Source organism: Lissotriton vulgaris, chromosome 5 (genome assembly GCF_964263255.1).
Source record: "Lissotriton vulgaris chromosome 5, aLisVul1.2, whole genome shotgun sequence".
NCBI lineage: Eukaryota > Metazoa > Chordata > Amphibia > Caudata > Salamandridae > Lissotriton > Lissotriton vulgaris.
The window spans coordinates 472687187-472707605 of record NC_141693.1 but is presented as its reverse complement, the minus strand read 5'-3'; the positions used below and the strand labels follow the sequence as shown (position 1 = coordinate 472707605).

The 20419-nt window shown below is 47.4% G+C and overlaps 1 protein-coding gene across 3 annotated transcripts in view; it reads right to left on the bottom strand.

Annotated features, from left to right (window-relative positions):
* CROCC (ciliary rootlet coiled-coil, rootletin) overlaps positions 1-20419 on the bottom strand; it is a 463946-nt gene that overhangs the window by 262868 nt on the left and 180659 nt on the right. For all 3 annotated transcript variants that reach the window (XM_086921919.1, XM_086921920.1, XM_086921921.1), the window contains one exon: positions 9795-9977. In XM_086921919.1, the coding sequence (XP_086778045.1) occupies positions 9795-9977 (183 nt within the window). The remainder of the gene's footprint in view (positions 1-9794; positions 9978-20419) is intronic.

Sequence of the window (20419 nt, the reverse complement as noted above, 5' to 3'; positions counted from 1 at the left end):
GCACAGTAACTATTCCTGCTAGGCAAAATAAAATAAAACTGTCAGGAAACGTGAAGGTGCTGTGGTGGGTAAGGTGGAGCGGGCACAGCACTAGTTGGAACGGAGAGGGGGTATAGTACTGCAGTAGCAAACATTGAAGAGAATCCAGTACTCTGCTAGGAAGGTGAAACAGGCACTGAAGAGGGTAATGTGTGAGCCCATCCCTTTGCTAGCAAAGATGAGGAGGTACAGTAGTCTGGGAGAGAAGGTGAAGCTATTGGAGCAAAAGTGAAAATGGCAGACAACGTTGGTGGCAAAGATGGTACAATCGTGATTATCCATATCACTGTATAAGCACAGGTGGTGAGGCAAGGTCCACTGGGAGTAAAGGTGAATAAGGGACAATACTGTGTAAACAAGGTGATGGGCAGAAGATTCTAGAAGCAAAGACAGGGGTGTCACTGCCAGCGGTGAAGGTGACTGTTTTTGGAAGAAGTGATGAACAGGTCACAGCGCTATGGTATCTAGTTAAACGGGGTACAGTACTAGAGTAAAGAAGGGGGGTGATGCACAGTGCTTGCCTTCATTCAGAAGACATTACACAGTACCTCATGGAACATGCAAAAGCAGTTCAGCTTGACTGAGATGTGATTATATTAGCTCCTTTCCTTAAGTGCTTCAAAATTGGAAATCTTTGTTAATGGCTATAAATGCTGTTTTACTATTAGGATTCCTAATTTTCGTGACCGTTCTAGAAGCAAGTAACTATAGTTTAGAATGGGGCCTTTCATGCACCTAACTCTAAACAGTTGGGGCTCCCTGTGACTCTCTTGTCAAACATTGGGATGGGATGAGATGATATATCCTGATTCTTCAGCACTCTGGTAAGCTGAACACTAAATACTCGACATGTACACGTTGCAATATTCTGTTCTGAAGACTGCAGGGACTCCGTGCACTTTGACTAGGCCCCCCTCCCCCCGCTGATACCCAGCAGGGCAGGGGTGTAACTTGATCTGCGGAGGGGAAACGAAGACCAACCTTGCGACTTCATTTCCTTTGTGAGTTTCACCAGCTTGTCCCCTGCTGACGCCTGCTGCCTCTCCAGTCTGTGGATCGGTTTCTTGGGTCCGGTTTACAGCCCCCACATTCCTCTTTTGGCGACCCTCTCTTTGTCTCCTCCTGATCAGCTTGCCTTTAATTTCTCATCGAAACCTTTCCTCAACAAGTTTGTTTACAATTTAGCTAAAATGCCTGTGCTTTATGTATCCTCAATGACGCCTACGGCAAAACGATAAACCAAAGAACATTTGCATTGGCTTTTTGCAAGTATTAAGTTTTGTTGTTGTCTTGCATGGTGACCTGAAACAAAGTCGCTCCTCTCCCAGCCCAATCTCCTTTCCAGAAGGAAAAAACGTTGTCTGCATCTTTGTGATACTGCAGCAGCAACTGTATCAATGTGTGTAAAAACGCTAAACGTATCAGTAAAAGGGACAGGAACACAGCTTTGGCGCAAAATGTAATATACATTTGTAGTCACTTTAAAAACAAGCACCTCCTGATGATTCACCACAGAAGTAAACAAACTAACAAGACCATCGCTGAAGGAAGCTTTTAGGGGCGGGGAAGCCTGTTAATGATGGGAAAGAGAAGGTCTGATGCTCCGATGCGAGGCACAGCAAATGGTGGTGTGTGACATGGCTGGTAAGCAATTAGGGGGGAGAAGTGAGGCCATCGCTGTGTGCAGCAGGGGGCGGAGCGGATCGCTTTGAATCAGCTCACGGCCTGGCGACCGTGAAAAAAAAGCATTTAGGGGGGAGGAGAAGGGAGCTGGGGGAAGCTGTGGGAGGGAGGCTTACTGGGAGGTGCTGGTGTGGGAGGAGTGCTGCTACGGCAAGCCTGTTTGAGAGGGGAGGTGCTGGTGTGGGAGGGGGGAGTTGCTGGTGTGGGAGGAGTGCTGCTACGGCAAGGCTGTGTTTGTTTGGAAAGAGAGGGGAGGTGCTGGTGTGGGAGGGGGGAGTTGCTGGTGTGGGAGGAGTGCTGCTACGGCAAGCCTGTGTTTGTTTGGAGAGAGAGGGGAGGTGCTGGTGTGGGAGGGGGGAGTTGCTGGTGTGGGAGGAGTGCTGCTACGGCAAGGCTGTGTTTGTTTGGAGAGAGAGGGGAGGTGCTGGTGTGGGAGGGGGGAGTTGCTGGTGTGGGAGGAGTGCTGCTACGGCAAGGCTGTGTTTGTTTGGAGAGAGAGGGGAGGTGCTGGTGTGGGAGGGGGGAGTTGCTGGTGTGGGAGGAGTGCTGCTACGGCAAGGCTGTGTTTGTTTGGAGAGAGAGGGGAGGTGCTGGTGTGGGAGGGGGGAGTTGCTGGTGTGGGAGGAGTGCTGCTACGGCAAGGCTGTGTTTGTTTGGAGAGAGAGGGGAGGTGCTGGTGTGGGAGGGGGGAGTTGCTGGTGTGGGAGGAGTGCTGCTAGGGGAGGAGAAGCCCTGGCCGTGAATGCTCGTGCATGTTTGCTCACGTGATTCACGTGAACTGAAAGAAAACCGCTGCTGAAAGCCCTTAGTTTGAAGAGAAAATAGCCGACCTGAATTCCCCCCATTTCCCATTCCTGCGGAATGGTAAAGGCGAGACCTAAAAAGGGAAACACTTTCATTCTCCTTCCTGAAGCAATTCTTCAGCTGGATGCAGGTTGCAGGCCTATCCCAGTGCATCACCCTGCTGCAGTGGGTCAACAAGAGTAAATCTGCAGTTGTGCACATGCCCGTTCAGGGGAGTATTCACAAAGGTAAACTTACATTTGAGTAAATCTACATGTATATTTTGTTCTTACACGTTTGAGTAACTTCACTACTTTTGGCTATTACCTATTAAGAGTGTAAAGTTACCCAAAAGTGTGGACTTAAATGCTAAATATACCAGTGTAAAGTTACTACTGCCAAAGAAAGGAGAAGTAGCAAGTCGAGCACAACACATAACCAATCTTGAAACTTCAAGACCTTGTTATAGGAAATAATGGAGAAAAGGGACTTAAATAGAACCCCATAGGAAATTATGTTATATTAAATTTAAGTTTTTGAGTTTTTAAATATAATAAAAAAGAAGCATCACTTTATTATAAAAGAACTTTTTAATTGAAAAAGAAATGTAACTTTAACACTCTGTACTAAATAAATACATTTAAAGTAATCCTATACATTTTCAAATTTGTAATACCTCATAAACAAATAGAAACATTTTATTTTAGGTGGAATGTTTTTGTTAATAAATCTTATAAAGAAAATCTTTTCATTTAATATATCTATATAATACAATATTTATTTCAAAATTAGGTTGATAGCAGTGTAGCAATTTGCTTGTTTTGTTTTACATTTGAAATAAATATATGAAATAATTTACAATAATATTTACCATAAAAAATTTTTGAACATTTTTGTTTTAATTTCCCCTAAAATGTTCCTCGGAGAGATCTCCTCCCCAACGGTGGAACTCCTTACAGTAACGTATAGGGAAAAGTAAAAAAGTTTATTTCATTTGAAAAATATAGTACACATATTTTTATGTTAGATATTTATGTAAAATATTTTAATATATTTATATTAACTGTAGATCAAAATAACAAAAAGGGTCAGCACTATCAACATAATTTTAAAGTAAAATGTGATTATTCAGAATATAGCTAATTAAATAAAAACTTTCTCTGAAGCCTAAATTAAAAATATATCCCTACCTAGCATAAACAAATGATACCTCTTTGTTGTGTATTAGAAATGATTAAAAGTGATGTACAGAATTAATTGAATGTAATTATATTTTAATACAAATAATGTTATTTATTTAATTAAAGGGAGTATTGCAATATTTTTCAAATAAAATAAATACGTTTTAATTTTAGATTTTTTTAATTTTAAATTACATTAATTCACATTTTTAATTCGTTTAAATAATGAAACATTGTAAGAAATGGGGGTTACCCAAATCTCCAAGGGGGTAGCATGGCACCAAGCGGGCAGGCCAAACTTCGAGGACATGTGAAGCATTCACGCAGTATCCACAGACGACACCCCAATCACACTACAAAAGAGTCACAACACCACCTTTGGTTGGAAAAAGAATACATTTAGTGATATCTCCAACCTGCAAGGTAAAAAGGAACAAAATAGTGGTAATCACAACAAGGCGCCAACTGGCGCCAGAGCCAAGTACATCAGGGGGAGTTATCTACATGGGACAAAAGGGTTGAGTCCATAGTCCATAGCTGAAATAAAGCAGATTGTGATTAAATTATCAGTAGACCTGGGGCCAATCTGGCGGGGCCAACTCAGGCTCTCTTCCTTAGGGGGTGGCTATAATTTCAAAATCCCACATTAGCACACATACATCACATGCGTTATACGCCAATCCCCACCCCTGTAAGGGAATAACAACAGGTTATCATAGTATACAATATACAGGAACACCTGGAATAAATCAGTACAGCAGCTCATAAACCTGGGGCATAAACAGGGGCCTGAAATAACTCATCAGGCCAGCATAGGGCTACACCTGCAATAAAAGGGCACAAAGGCATACAATCCACTTTCAGGGGTAACCATCAGTATACCTTGGCTGCGGTAACATCAATAGTGACCGTAGGCTCAGGTCACAACATTTCCAGTGACAGTCCCCTCTATACAACTACAAAAGAGGCAATACTGTGGGGAGGCCTAGGTATCCACAAGAGGCCTCAATAGGAGCACCTGGGCATATGCCTCCTTAGCCCACCACCTGCAACAAAAGCATCAGGCCGTTCTTTAGCATTCACAGGGGGGGGGGGCATCTAAATAGGCACAACTTCTTTATATTGCCGGGCACTTCAGAAGAGGGACTCCTGGCCTACACAACCTAGTGGGCAAACATAAGGGATTTCAGTGACCCACTCCCCTGTAGGTTCAACAGTTCCCCATCAGCCTCAGCAATTCCCTGTATCGGTCCCGGGGCCTAACTGAGGTCCTTGCCCAGTTCCAGGACTCTCCCTCTGGTGAGTAAGGGTCAACAAGGCCCAACAACAGTCTCCCCAGAGAAGGGGGCGGGCACCGACCCTGTACCCCGACTCCGGACCTCTTCAGGTGCAGGTGCCCGCTGCCAGATGGGGCACCTGTAAATTCAGGGTTGTTCCAGGGGCGGGCACCGAGTTATGCCCCGACACACCCTCCAACTCCACTACACAAAGCCCCACTCACCGGCTGCTTTTAGGCTGCTGGGTCTGGGCTCCTCGTTCACTGGGACGCAGGGCTCCTTTCCAGAGGAGGGGGCAGGCACCGGCAATGTGCCTCGAGGCCCCTCCCTCCTTGTGGCATCACTCGGGCCTCCCCTCTCCTCTCGGGGGAGGGGGGGGTCACTGCATATCTGTGCGGCCCCAACGGGGCTTTCTTCTCTGGTCCCCACAGGTCGGGAGGCGGGGCTGGCACCGGCAGTGTACCCCGGCCCCGCCTACCTTACCGGCCCCTCGCGTGGGGCACAGACCGGCGGGGTGGCCTCCCGCTCTGGTCGCTTATCTCGGGGCTCCCTCCTTGGCACGGGGGCCCCGCAACGGTGCTTCGCCTGGGTCCTCCCTCCCACACGGGGACCCAGGGCTTTGTGTCGCTCCTCGCGGCCTCCTCAATCCGGGCCGCAGACCGGCGGGGTGGACTCCCGCTCCGGTCGTTCTTCACAGGGCTCCCTCCTGACCACGGGGGCCCTGCACCGAGGCTTCACCCGGGTCCTCCCTCCCTCACGGGGACCTGGGGCTTTTACTCCGCTTCTTCCTGTCTTCCCGGGCCGGCGACCAATCCCTGCGCGGCGTTGACGGGGGCGGGCCGATGACGCGGCCGGACGCCCCCGTCACGTGGCGCGAGTACCACGGCCTCTGGGCCTAGCGCGGCCACTTCCTCACTTCGGCGGTCCTCTCCTGGTACCGAGGGCCGCAGCAACGATGCCCACAGCAGTGGGGGGATCCCCACAACAGCGCCGGGCCGCGGCGGTGATTTACGGCGGCAATAAGGGGTAGGCTCCCTTTTAATTAATTCTTTATATCGCGGCAAAAGCGCGCCTCACAGACAGCGCTATTCACAGGCTGCCACAGTCTCCTCAGAAAACAGCGTTTTCCACAGCGCACTACTCCTCAAACCACGGAGCTATTCACAGCGCACTGCTCCTTGCGCCCACACAGCAGTTCTGGGGCAGATTGGCGCTTCCAAATTATAGCGCTTCCTAGGGGGAGCACAGCAGGCCCTCAGAACAAAGCGCATTTCTTCCCACAGCGCTGGGTAGGCAGTCCAGGGCTTCTAGGGACACGCAGCTCCTCCCAGTCCAGCGCTTAAGGGCAATGCAGCAGCAGCACTTCCACAGGGGCCACAGCTTCCTGGGGGCACCAACCTCCCCAAACAGCGTCTGACAGGCGCACCTCACGGAGGGGGGGACGAACAGTTCCACAGCCAGCCCCAGGGGCACACTCCTCACCTCCTGGGGGGTTCAAGCCCACAGCATTCCTCCTCTTCTGGGCACCTCTTTCCCTCAGCGCTGGCGTAGTTCAAGGTCCCACAGCGTCAGGGACCTAGGTAGGGTCCTCCCTTGTCAGGGGCCCATGGGGACAGCAGAGGGGGGGGGGTTTATAGGGGTGCAGGGCCCAGCTCACAGGCCCATGTGGCGGTAGCACCTCACAGCAGGTCCCCTCTCTTCCTTGTCCCAGCGCTGACTGACTCTCTGGTGGCACTTCCCCCTTACTTATACCCTTCTCCCAGGCAGTGCCAGAACCCTCTAGAATGTTGGCAAAGCTGGCCTAAACTGGCTCAAGGGGAGGGGGTGAGCACCCTGGGTGCCAGGCTTTTCCTCCAAAAGCTAGGGGTAGCTGGGTAATATTATCTAGACCGCTGACCTATGGCAGTCCAGTGGCAAAACCCATGGCCATGGCATCCATTTTAAACACAGTACATTTTAGTCAGGTACATTTTTAAAATGGGGGATATTTTCTGTACACCATTTACTAACATTCAACTTTACAACAGGGCAACTCCTATCACACATGGTCCATACATATTTAATACCATGGGGGGGACATTCAAATTAGGGGGGCAAAAAGCGAAAAAATTTGGGGGGAAAGGCCAAGTCCAACAAACATTATTTCCTTTGTGGTTTTATTTTAAGTCCCTACATTGATTATTTTCTGTTGGTGGATGCTGCAGCACCACTGGTTCGCCATACGTGGTGCTAGGTTGACTACATCTCTGAGCTGGACTACATTTGATACTCTTTTCGGCCCTTTTGGCAGTAAAAACATTAGAAGCGCAGTTAGTGCGTAGCAATTCGCTTACTCTATTGTGGGTGTGTGCAAGTATGCCCATTTTTTTAACACATACCCCCGTCCTTTCACCTTTTACTACTAAGTACTAAACTTACATGTGTGAGGAGCTCCATGTAGAAAAGAATTGAGATGGTGAGATTTACACTCATATGTTTGTGAACTGCATTTTGTAATAAGAAAGTAGTACTACTGTAGTGCTACTTTACATTCTACAAAATGAAGTTTGTGAATCAGGCCCTCAGTATCTGCACTGGATCAGCAGCAGGCAGAGCAGAGCTCATGTGAAACTCTTTACCCTTCCCAGCTTTCTGTATGACTTCCAACAGCTCACTTCAAAGAATCAGTATCCCTTCTATTTTAAATGAACCCTAACTAGAAGCAGTAGTTCGAGGTCAATGTAAGTCCACTGTACACATGCAGCATGTCACTAGACCAACAGCTTCACACCAAGGCAAAGATACACTAATGGGCTGATTAGGATGTCGTACGGAAAGCAGTACAACCAAATCGGTTTCGGAATGCTTTCCGGCCGACTCTGGTTTGAGGAGTCTGACCGACTGATTACGATGTGTCCGAACACCGTTCGGTGGGATTCCCATTGACTTTAATGGGAGCCTGTGTTCCGACCGACTACACAGGCTTCCATTGAAGAAAGGGGTGGTTGGGAAAAATCGTGCACCCTATGGCCAGCACCCCATGGTGCCTGCCACACTATGCATGCATGGAAAGGGGGACCCATGGGTACCCCCACAGGCCCGATTTGGCTACCCCCGGTTGAAGGTGGTCTGCTACAGGCCCCCAAAGTCAGATTCTGACAGCTGATCCATGTCGGAACAAGCGATTCAGAAAGCTGTCCGAATCAGACATCCTAATCGCTCGGCTGAAAATGCGATTCACAGACCTCTACGATTCGGCTCCGACCAACTCGGTTACTCCAAATGCCTCTCTCAACCGAGTCGCAAAGTCCCAACGGTTTCCAGCCATGGTAATCAGTCATTCGGAAAAGTGTCGGAGTCGGTCAGAAAGGCAGGTTCCGAATTGGATTTGGACAAACCGAATGTCATTTGGAGCCTTTCCGAACGACATCGTAATCGACCCCTAAGTGTGTCACTTCTTGCAAGAGATAAACAGCAATCTTAAAAGTGTTTTAAATTTCTCAATCTTTATTAAATGTTTTGTATTTTAATACGATTTCTTAGTACCCAACAGATTAAATCTTAAAATAATGAAAAATGTTGTAAACATGTGTAACAATTCAGACATATGCCTTAAAGGTTTAATGCAGCTGCTTTCAACTGTTGCATAACATACTAAGCTACTTGATAATTTTTGTAATTTGTGACAAAGGATCGCTGCAACAAAGGTATTAAACCACTACACTAAGTTATATAGAATGCAAAACTGTCACTACATTTTGCACACAATTCTGTACAGAATGCACTTTAACTTCTAAGCTATTTTATGGTGATATACACTAAACAGAGCTTACACACTGGTATCTCCAGCATGTGTATAAACCAACTTAGCTATCTTGTGAGTATTACACCATTAGACTTGCTGGTTATACATGCATCTCTGCAGCATGTACTTGAAGCCCCTGGGCTATCTTGAAATGCATTCTGTTTGTAACCTATAAATTAAGCTAGGACATCTTTTCTATCTTTTTTCAGTATTGACAATTTTTACTGGGTGCAGAATTTGTAGAATGAATTCATATGGATTGACACACAGCTTATACTCTTAATACAGTCCATTCTTATTAGCTAGGACACTCCCTCGTGAGTCCAAGCCTTTCTAGCTCTCCACAATTACCATCTTTCGAAAGCTGGAATAAACATTTTTCCTTTTCAGTGCTGCCTGTATCCAGATGAGGTGGTCTGCCTAGGCCACGCATTCATCACATGTACCCTACATTTTCCTAGATAAGTTTGTCATCTGCTACCAAGAAATGCCATAATTTGAAGACATCAGAGATGCACATTTGCTGCAACAGCAGGCATTCTGAATTTGCATTGTCATGTTAGAGAATGAGATTTAGCATTGTCATGTTAGAAGTGAGTAAGGCAGGTAGTTCTGATGTTTTCTCTGCATTCTGGTAGTTTCTCTTTTCCTTTTGTAAATTAAGTACTGCAAGTATTAGAACACAACGAAAAAACATGGCCTTCACCCACTAGACAGAAGACAAGTTGAGATAACTATATTGTGCTCTTAAGCAGCCAATGGCACTTCTGTAGAATGGACTCAGTCAGTCTTCTGCCAAGGTACCATACCCTATAGACATGCTTAGATTGTGACTCAAAAGGGAGGGGAAAGGACAGATCTAGCCAACCACTTGCCCTTGCATATAGTTTGAGAGCACATTGTGTTCTTCTGAGGTATCCCTGGTCTCGGACTAGCTTCATTATAATAGACAACTCTCTCAACTCATACTGTCTACATGTATACCCTTGTCATACCCTTGTCATACTGTCATACTCATACTGTATACATGTATACTCAGTCACTCACCCTCGCTCGATCTCTTTCTGGGCACGCTCTTTGTCTTTGCTGATATCATCCTTCTCGTCCTCAAGGTTCTCGCGTTGGCGCTGCAGGTCGCTGTTGGCCAGCAGCAGTTTTTCATTCTCCTGCTGGATGATCTCTACCTGTTGCTGCAGCCCCTGTAGGGTTCGCTCCAGGGTGCTCTTCTCACTGTGAGAGACAGGAAGCAGACGAGGAGACAATAAACAACAGTCAGCAGGCCTACTCCTATCAGTCTGTCTGCCCCCCACGACTCAGGATCATGGAGCAGCATGAATGCCAGGATTCGAGAAGAGGTAAGAAGGAAATTTAGAAACAAAGAATCAGGGAAATTTCATTTCTGCATTGACTTCCATTGAAGGAGAGGATTTTTTAAGTCACGGTTAACATAAAGACAGTTCTTGGCGTGATAAATCAGAAACCACCTCCTAAATTGGGAGCCTCCTAAATTGGGAACGTGACACACCGGTCAACTCACCCGTATTTCGTGTGTGCCACCCGTATTCTATAACATACATAATCTACAAAACAAAACCTGCATCACACCCCAAAAACATCAGTTCTCCATTCACTGCAACGGGATCATCCTCTCAAACATCTGGCATCGCCTCATTTAAGAGCCAGCTGGCTGATAGGTATGGTACTGGCACGTGTCAGGCCCAAGAGCCACAAATCCAGACAATGAAGTGAGCAGACTCTACTGGAAAAAACATTCTCAAGCTTTTTCACTTTAACCAGCACAATTCCCATAATTTTATATTTTAAATAAAAAACACACACACATACAATGTCGACCTTGAGGATCCCAGGCTGTAAGGGGGAGTGGTCTCTTCTTCGGTGAAGGGAAAGGAGGAAAAGCCAGGTAAAGAAGTAACAAGCCTTCACACCAAGGTGTCTGCTACCTGGAAGAAATGTTAATGTGTTCAACTGGTGAATCAGCAAATCTAAAGGCTGTTTGGGAGCCAGTGTAGGCTTTAATTGATGGGGTCATTTGAAATTTCATGGTGACAGAGTAATTATTTTTGAGAGGTACTCCAAGTTTCGTTACCAGTTTTGTGATGCATTTTTTACATGGAAACATGTCAGAAAGGTTGGCACTAGTTATAGTCTGAACGCGTATTACTACAAATAGAACTGTTGGAAGCACTATAAGTACTTAAACACTGAATAGTTCAGCATATTTTGTAGCAGTCCGTCTTATACTGTAAGCAGCAAATCTTATACTGTGCGTAATATTTTTTTTTTATTAGTGACATATATTCAGAGTGCTTCCTGTTATCACCCCTGGCATCCGGACGTGGGTAGGTCCCACTCCGTGGAGCTCCTAATTGGAGGCTACTGCCTTCCGTCACTGCTGCGGTTGGTTTGGATGCACAGGCTGAAGCCCTTTTCCAGAACTTAGAGGTTCACGAGAAGGACGTTTACTCCCACCCCGGCATATAGGCCCCATTTCTGGATTCTCTTGGAAACCATACCATAGGGACGGTATACATTAGGAAAACATGTTGACTATTCCCTCTATCATAGCGTAGATTAGGTACCCGTTCACCCCAGTCCTGAAGAAACACCACTCATCCGTTAGGAGAATATAGGCGTGAAACATGTAGACCTTTTAACAAGACCTTCCAACCACTGTCCCTCCACATCACACATACAGAGCTGCAGCAGGTGTAATTTTCCTTGCCTCCCTTGACTCATTAAGTCCCTTTTTAGCCATAGCATTAGTGCCCAGCCATTAAAGTACTTTTAGGACATTCGTAGCTATTTTTAACACACCACTCTACTCACCATTCCACTGCCCCACCTGCCTCATCACACAGGGTCTACCGGTTTACCAACATAAAAGATCTCCGGCAAAGAGCCCCCCCTGCGGGGCCCGTCGGGCATTGCAGCGCCGACCCAACGCGGAGCTGCCCTATGATGAAGCAGGACACCCCTCAGGGTGTGTGAGGGCCCTCGCTCCTTTTGGAGCTCTCCCCTACCTTACCCGCGTTCCTGCTCCTACTTGGCGCTCCCATTCCCTCTACTCAGGAACTGCATATTACTTTGGTTAAGCAGACTCACAACTCTACAAATATGCATGTCAAGATTCGCCAGTTCACCAATCAGGACTTAAATCGTTGTCCATCAGTTTACACCCACGGAAATCTGAATTTACTTGATCGCACTAACTGAGCTCACCAACCAGATAAAAGCATCTCCCAAAAATTAATTCAAAGTGCATGTATTAATTGCTTAAGGTGTGTGCATTAAATCTTACATGTGGTTACCTGCAGACAAAAGGACAACAAAATAGTTGCGAAATATCATTTCTTTTTATCTGAGTGTCTGACTTCGCCCCCAAGTCGCAGAACCCAGTCACCACTACACTCTGAATCCAACCACTCTCGGGTCTCCTTCAATGTGACTTTGACGTAAACAAAGCCCAGACCCTCGCTTGATCTTATCCAATACCATTCTCTTCAGACGAAGTCAGATATTCCAGACAGAAAAAGAAAACAAACATTTAGTACGGGCTGTACAAAGGTTTCAATGGTTCATATTTATTTATTTTTACAATTAAAGCAATTGATAACAACAGGAGCTTAAGATCAAGGTGTAAAACTACCTGGTTGAGAATAGCAAAGAGTTGTAATATTAACTCCATGGTACCTATCACAGTACTTCTAAGGCTCCAATATCTTCGGACGAGCTTCCTTATATAAAACAGCAAAAAAATAAAAGATTTATGCTGTCAAGCAGAGACATTTTAAGGAATGGGCAAAGTGGGCACTGATCCATGGCCCCCTGCCTTTCATGGGCCCACATAAGGAGCCAGCCCTGTTCTGCAGCGTCTTGCCCTGGTGACCTGTAATAACTCACACAGATTGCACCGTTTCCCTTTACTTTTAATGTGGGAGAGTCTATCACAAGCATTTTGCAAAAAAATTGTTTATGTTTCATTCAACATCCATAAAAAAGTTCCTTTTAGATCAAAATAAGACTTCACATACGAAAAATGGGACGGTGTCAAATACACGATTTTCAGTAATATTAGAGAGCTACTGCTGAGTTACAGTATTGGAAAACACGTCACTATCCCGGAATTTTAGAGATAAACACATTTAGAATGTGGTAGCAATATGCGTGTTAATCCACACAGGAATAACGGCGGCTATCAAAATAACGTTGTATAAACAAACAAATGTAATTCTTGCGGTACAACAGGTGAGGGGAAAACCCCTAAAACCCTTAAAGGCGAGACCCGAGGGTCCGAAGTGAATAATGTCAATTCCTATGCACACACGCTTCCGTGTAGAATGAAAGTTCATCAAAAATAGGTGAGTAGAGGGAGGCAAGTAATGTCTCTTGAAGTATTTTCTTTGTCTTTATTCAAGAAAACAACAAAAAGTCCAGCCAACACGTGTTTCGTCGTTAGGGTATTAACCCTCGACTTCTTCGGGGCTGTTACATTTCAGACAAGGAATTAAACACCTTATTACCGGTTATCATTCCGTCTCGGCAGGTCATTAAACATTCCTATATAGCAAATCCAATTAATTTGAATCTTCAAAGTTATAGCATCTGACGTGTATCCTTTAGTAATTGAATTTACAGCCGATATGTGTGAAGGGAGAAACTAACATGAAGGCCAATGTGAGCCACGAGAGATCTGTAGCGAGTTCGCTGTCAACTCCACACACTGCCGGACACGTGTTTTGAACTTTCATTCTATACGGAAGCGTGTGCATAGGAATTGACATTATACATTTAGAATGTGCACGAGTGTGCCTGTGCACTGTCGGTAACTTGTACGAAGAGGGCATGAAAGAGCTGGAATTGTTTTATAAATTCATAGCTGTTCCGAACAGCCGCCCCCCAAATCCTTAAGCTGTCCCTGTTGTCAAGCAGCAGGGTAAGTCTGGCAAACTATTTCTAACAGGCAGAGAATACGTGTTGTGGTTTATTTTTATTTCTATGACCCAAAGACAACAATCGTCAATATTTAGCTCGGTGGGACGGTGGAAAAGGGCTTCTAACACCTACGAAATGATTGAATAGAGAGGAGAAATACCATGCCATGGGGAGCCAAGGAGGGTACATCGACGGCAACTTGATGAGATGACGGGAGGCCGAATAAAGAAAAAGAAAACTCCTGAAAAAAAAGGGAAATCGAGGTCCTAACCGAATTAGATGTAAAAAAAAAAACAATGTGATTTTTAAACAAAGTTCAGAAATGTTACTGCACCTAAAACTAACTAAGCGATCAAATGGAAGTATGTGAAAAATACACAAGAACTCGAAGCTCGCCACTAGGTGTCAATGGTGCGCTACTCTAAGCTCTATCCTTGTCATCTAACAAATATACCGTCTCACTGGGCCCGGGGCACGATTCTTTAAAAAAACCAAGCATTTGCAATGCAATAGGTCGCGCATTTGCGAGAGTTTGAGCTATTGGCAGTGTAAATGACAATGCCTTTTATTTATGTGTTGTGAAAACCTACAAGTGGTGCTTAAACACGCACTTTGTAATTATAGTCATTGCTTACGATAAGCAAGGCTGGCAGTAACTATGCCTCTTTTACTGAATAAGTTGAAGTTAAAACATTTATAAAGTGCTCGTATACCGAACAGTTTCTTGGCGCTGAGGACGGACATACCGGAAAAGCAGGAAAGGGGGGCCCGCCTATTAAGAGAAAGCACGTGAAAAGAGCTGGGTCTTGAGAGCCCTGCGAAAGATCGAATAGGAGGCATCTGTCCTAATACTAAAGGGAAGAGCATTCCAAAAGGCTGGGGCCACGGTAGAGAACCTCATGCTGCCATGTTTTTTCCTCCTAAATCGGGGGACGCACAAGAGGAGCTTGGAGGAGGACCGCAGGTCCCTATTAGGAACATAAGCTGTGATTTTAGAAGCTAGAAATGCTGGCCCGCTGCCTGCTAAGGCCTGGAAGATCAAGCATCCCGTTTTAAACAAAGAGCGTTACGATAGAGAAGCCAATGTAAGGATTTTAGCAGAGGAGAGGCATGATGATGCTTGGGCAGTTTAAAGATTAGATGAGCGGCTTGATTCTGAATCGATTAAAAATGTCGCAGCTCGTATGCTGGAGCCCCGGCATATAGCGCATTGCCATAGTCCAGGCGCTATACAATCATAGCTAGTAGGATGATTTTCAGAGCTGCAGTGGAGAAGAAGCGAGAAATCTTGCGTATGACGCGGAGCTTGAGGAAACAGGATGATACCACAGCGCTAATCTGAGAGTGCATAGAGAGATCAGAGCGGACTCTTATCCCAAGAGTTTTAACGGAGGTAGAGGGAGGGGGAGAGGGGCCCAAGGAGGAGGAGGGCCAGAATGCAGAGGACCAGGGCATGGAGATGCCACCCGTGAGTACAAGCTCAGTCTTGTCGGGGTTCAGTTTAATATGAGTAGAATTCATCCAGTCCCTGATAAAGAGCATTGTGGATTGAACGTTAAGGGCAGAAGCAGAGCAGGAGGAGAGCTTGAAGATGAGTTGGAGGTCATCGGCGTAATTAAACACCGTGACGTCCAGTACTGCCAACCTTGCTTCTCATAAGCAGGGACTATAAGTAGAAAGTGCGTTTATGCACCACTTGCAGATTTGCAAAACACATAAATAAAAGGTGTTGTCATTTACAATGGCAATGCGAGACCTATTTCAGACCTATTTCATTGAAAATGACTATTAGAAAATGTACCTAGGGCCAGGAGCTGACGCAACAGCCAAAACGCCCAAGGAATGCAGAAGGAAATGCCTATGGTTTTATTAATGTTTTAACACTATGCAAATCACAAAACTCAAAATCAGGAGTTCTCACACTGCATCATTTCATTTTTGCAGTGGTTAATTCGAAATTTGTGAATTTGATGTAAAAAATGTGGCCCAAAAATCGGCCATTAGCGGCCTACTCTGAAAAAGGTCCTAGGTAACACAAAACTTTGAAGGCAAATAGTCATTGTCAAAGACAAGGCGCCCTACCAATTTATCCAAAATGAAGGACACTAATAAGATCCTCCAACCGAATGTTTCCAAATAAGCAGTGTAAGCCGCCAATAAGTTTATGGTTGGATACCAAACAGGCTCATCTTTCATCATTTTGTCTATTTCGACTACGAATGCAAAAAATATAAAAAACCGTCGGGGTCGGGGGGTCGGTTACAACCCCTTAATCCAAAAATTATAACATTTATGTGTGGTTTCCAATGCTTTTAGACTGAGGGGAGGGATGTGGACATCCATAACCCAGAGTCTGTAGTGGGGATAGGGGACCTCCGTAAGTACCAGACCATATGGCTAAGGCGAGGGAAAGTATAGAGCATGCTGCCGTTAAGGTGGTCGCACTAGTCCCCGGATAGGTGAGAGCAGTCTCGCTTTTGGGACCTTCTAAGTATTTAGTTATGCAGCACAATATCCTTGGTGCAACAACATCAACTGTTGTGTGGCTAAACACTTATAAGGTCCTAAAGGGGGTGTTGTGTGTGTGTGGTTGTGGTTGGGTGGAGTTGTGTGTGTGTGTGTGGTTGTGTGTGTGGTTGTGTGTGTAATTGTGGGGGGGGGGTGTGTGTAGTTGTGGGGGGGGGTTGTGGGTGTGGTTGTGGGTGTGGTTGTGTGTGTGGTTGCGTGTTGTGGATGTGGTTGTGTGTGTGTGTGTGGTTGTGTGTGTGGTTGTGTGTGGTGTTGTGTGTGGTTGTATGTGTGGTTGTGGTTGTGTGTGTGGTTGTGGTTGTGTGTGGTTGTGTGTGTGGTTGTATGTGTGTGTGTGGTTGTATGTGTGTGCGTGGTTGTGTGTGTGCGTGGTTGTGTGTGTGTGCGTGGTTGTGTGTGTGTGCGTTGTGTGTGTGTGCGTGGTTGTGTGTGTGTGGTTGTGTGTGCGGTTGTATGTGTGGGTGTGTGTGTGGTTGGGTGTCTGTGTGGTCGTGTGTGGTCGTGTGTGTGTGGTTGTATGTGTGGTTGTGTGTGTGTGGTTGTGTGTAAAGTTGTGGTTGTGTGTGTGTGGTTGGGTGTGGGTGTGGTTGTGTGTGTGTTGTGTTCGTGGTTGTGTGTGTGTGGTTGTGTGTGTGGTTGTGGTTGTGTGTGTGTGTGTGTGGTTGTGTGTGTGGTGTGTGTGGTGTGTGTGTGGTGTGTGTGTGTGTGGTTGTGTGTGTGGTTGTGTGTGTGGTTGTGTGTGAGGTTGTGTGTGTGGTTGCGCGTGTGGTTGGGTGTGTGTGGTCGTGTGTGTGTGTGTGGTTGTGTGTGTGTGGTTGTGTGTGTGTGTGTGGTTGTGTGTGTGTGGTGTGTGTGTGTGTGGTTGTGTGTGTGTGTGGTTGTGTGTGTGTGTGGTTGTGTGTGTGTGTGGTTGTGTGTGTGTGTTGTGTTTGTGTGTGTGTGTGTGGTTGTGTGCGTGGTTGTGTGTGTAGTTGTGGGTGTGGTTGTGTGTGCTTGTGTGTGGTGTGTGTGTGGTGTGCGCATGTGTGTGTGTGGTTGTGTGTGGTTGTGTGTGTGGTTGTGTGTGTGTGGTTGTGTGTGTGGTTGTGCGTGTGGTTGTCGAGTGGTTGTGGTTGTGTTTTTAGATGGTGGCTTATAACACTTTCTCCTCTTCTCCGAATTCATCAGCTTGAAGTGAAATGTTATTTTCATCTCTAACAATTTGACTTCCTGCTTTTGACGGAGAAAAAATAAATACATTCTTGCTGGACATAAACTATGTGCATTGTTTGCAGGTGGCTGCAGGTTAATTTTAGGGGGTGGAGCTGGTGCAAGAAAATAAAGCTACATGACGGCACATGTGGAACTGCTCGGTGCACATCCTCTTCACACTAAAAAAAACTCGTATTAGTGGGTTCAAGGCTAATTCAACGTCCATTAGATAAATGGCATGTTCAGTTGTGAAACAAGGTAACAAGTAATTCCCCCAAAAATATAAAAATATACTTGTGGCTACTCTTATAAGAAATTAAGAGATGACACATGCTCTGAAATGCATTAAAAGTTAAATTTTTATCAGAAAAGGGAAGCAGGTAGGGCCAGGGAAGTCGTTAGAGTAGGCTTATTAACATAATTAAGGGGGCCGTCCGGTTATGAGAGCAGTATGCAGGGCTACACCTAGAGAAAATTGACAATATAGCAGGGTTGCGTGTGCTTAATTGAAAACAAGTTTGTTCAAACACATGCTTAGAAAAAATACAAATTAAGATTCAAATTAAGCCAATGTACTAGCTTACTCAAGTCATGTGCATATGCAAATCGTCACAAGTATTCGGCATGGTAAGTATGCGCTAAAGGGGGTGTTTCACTGACTTAGAGAATGGTCTGCACAAAATAACAGGCATTGTAGCAAAGTTGCGGTGCACTTGTCTGAGTAGGAATGATTGCCAATGTATGCCTGGGCTCTGCAGGAGGCACAGTAATTAGAGCTGCCTTAAAAATTCCAGAGGCGTCGGAAGCAGACCTGCTGGCTGAGACAGACACTCTTGGTTACTCTGCGAGTCTGTTTAATTTTTGCAACATTTCGTCTGTGCGCCTGTTAATTCGTAAATGCATGGAAAACAAGGGGGAAGGTAAGATTCTTCTTGTTTCTAATGCTATGTCAGGGAAAAACAAGCCTGCAGAGCGCCCAACTCTACCCCTCCTCTAATGTCCAGCCCATGGCTTACACGGGAAACAGGAAGCATTTTACCTTCCCCATGTCCTCATGCATTTACAAATTTATAGGCTGATGGAAGAAATGTTGCAACAAGACGACCCTCTAAAAGCTAATTATTGGGGCGTGGCCAAGATGGCGACCTGATCGGACGCAGGTCTCAGTGGCTCCCTGCCCCGATCTCCCTAAAAGCCCCTTCAATACCATTCTTACCCCCCAGACGGTCATATATTCTTGTGGTGGGGTACTGGAGGGCGACCGCTGATCCCGGAGAGTGGTTTACAGATTGGCATAGCCCCCGGAGCCAGCATACAAGCGAGGTGTAGTCTGGCCGCGATCTCTGTAATGGCGGCCGCCCGGACGCGGTGACTGACTGTGTGCCCACATCTTGTTAGCCCCGGCTGGTGGAGGAGCCGGATTGCCACCGGCGACGACTTCTGGGGGGCCCTGCTGTTCACTGGCCCGAGAGTAGAGCGGGAAAGGAGCTCCGACTGCCGCCGCTGCCGCCCGACCGGTGGAGAGAAGGAGGACCGGCGGTGGGTCACGAAAATCGAGGTCCTGGTCTTAGGCCTAGCCGGGGCGGGTGGTCGGGGCCTGCACCGCGGACTGGTCTGGAGGTAGGGGCCGACCTGTCCACACGGCGACCTCCGGGGGAGCCCAGCGGTTGGCAGCCCGGATCCCAGGGGGAGGCGGAGAGCCGGAGGCTGCTGCTGCGGCCTGCTTGAAAGACCGGAGGGAAGTGAGCCGGGAGTGGCGGAAATCGAGGCCCTGGTCTCAGGCCTAGCAGGAGGGTGCGGCCGATGCCCCCGCCGCGGTGTGGCAGGGCCGATTCTTGGAGCGGGAGGTGAGGCCCGGTGAGCACCTTCCGACCCAAAGTGCCCTGGCGAGATCGGACAGGCCTGCCAGAGATTAGGAGGCCGGGGGCCCCAGTTTCGCTCCAGACCGACTGCCGGAGGAGGAGAAATGGAGTCTAAGCACCTGACACACTCCCGGAGGCAGCGGTAAGGAGGGCAACACAAGCACCGTGAGACTCGGACAGCAACTGCCCGCAGACGGAGGTGAGGAGAGTCACGGAGGGTGGCTACAGCAGAGGCTCGGGGGGCATAATCGAGCTCCCGGTGCAAGGCCCGGCTGGGCCTGTGGACGGTGTAGCATAGTCGGGGAGGTGGTGGAGGCCGCGCGCTTGGCTGGGTGCTGCCGCCTTGATCGCCCCGTATCCCCTGCACATCTGCTTATCAGAGAGCCGCCTGGAGTCTAGGAGGGGTGTGGAACTGGAGAGGCCCCCAACACACTGACCCGTAGGACTGGCCAGCTGGGTGGCTAAGATTGGCCGTGAGAAAGGGGTGAAGACCTGAAGCGGCGGCTGGCCGGAGCACAGCTGCCCCTTGGGTGTGGGGCCGCTGCCCAATCCCCGGAAAGAGAGAGAGGCTCGGGACATTCCATAGCCCTGGGCCCAGCTGTGACCAATTTTAATCTGCCCACAGTACGAAATATAAGGGCACAGGACTGGGCGACTCCGCTTTGAGGGGTTACCTGCTGGTGCCGGAGGGGGGGCAGCCAACACTCTCTGGGACACCCGGGGCTCTTCTGCAAGCACATTGGGGGAAACAGCTGGTTCTTCACAGCGGCGGCTGCACAGCTCCAGAGCTGACAAGACACTGTGGGGTCTGGACGAAGCTGTAGGGGTACGTTACTGACCAGGAACTCTGCTACAGGAGAAGGCTCAGAACTTGGCAGGCAGCATGTCCAATACAAGCCGTAGGAACAACCGCACCATCGCTGACATGCTCAACAAGACCACCCCAAAAGGGGGGAAAGCCCTGACACCCGCCCCCCCCCCCAGCGACCCATACCACAGAACAGCAGCAAGAGAGCGGGGAGGTGCCCATCACGAGGACATTCCTAGAATCCCTCTTTAATACCCTCCGAGAAGACTTCCAAGCGCTGAAGCAGGACCTCGCTGGGGAGCAGCGGGAGCTTAGCAGGGACTTCGATA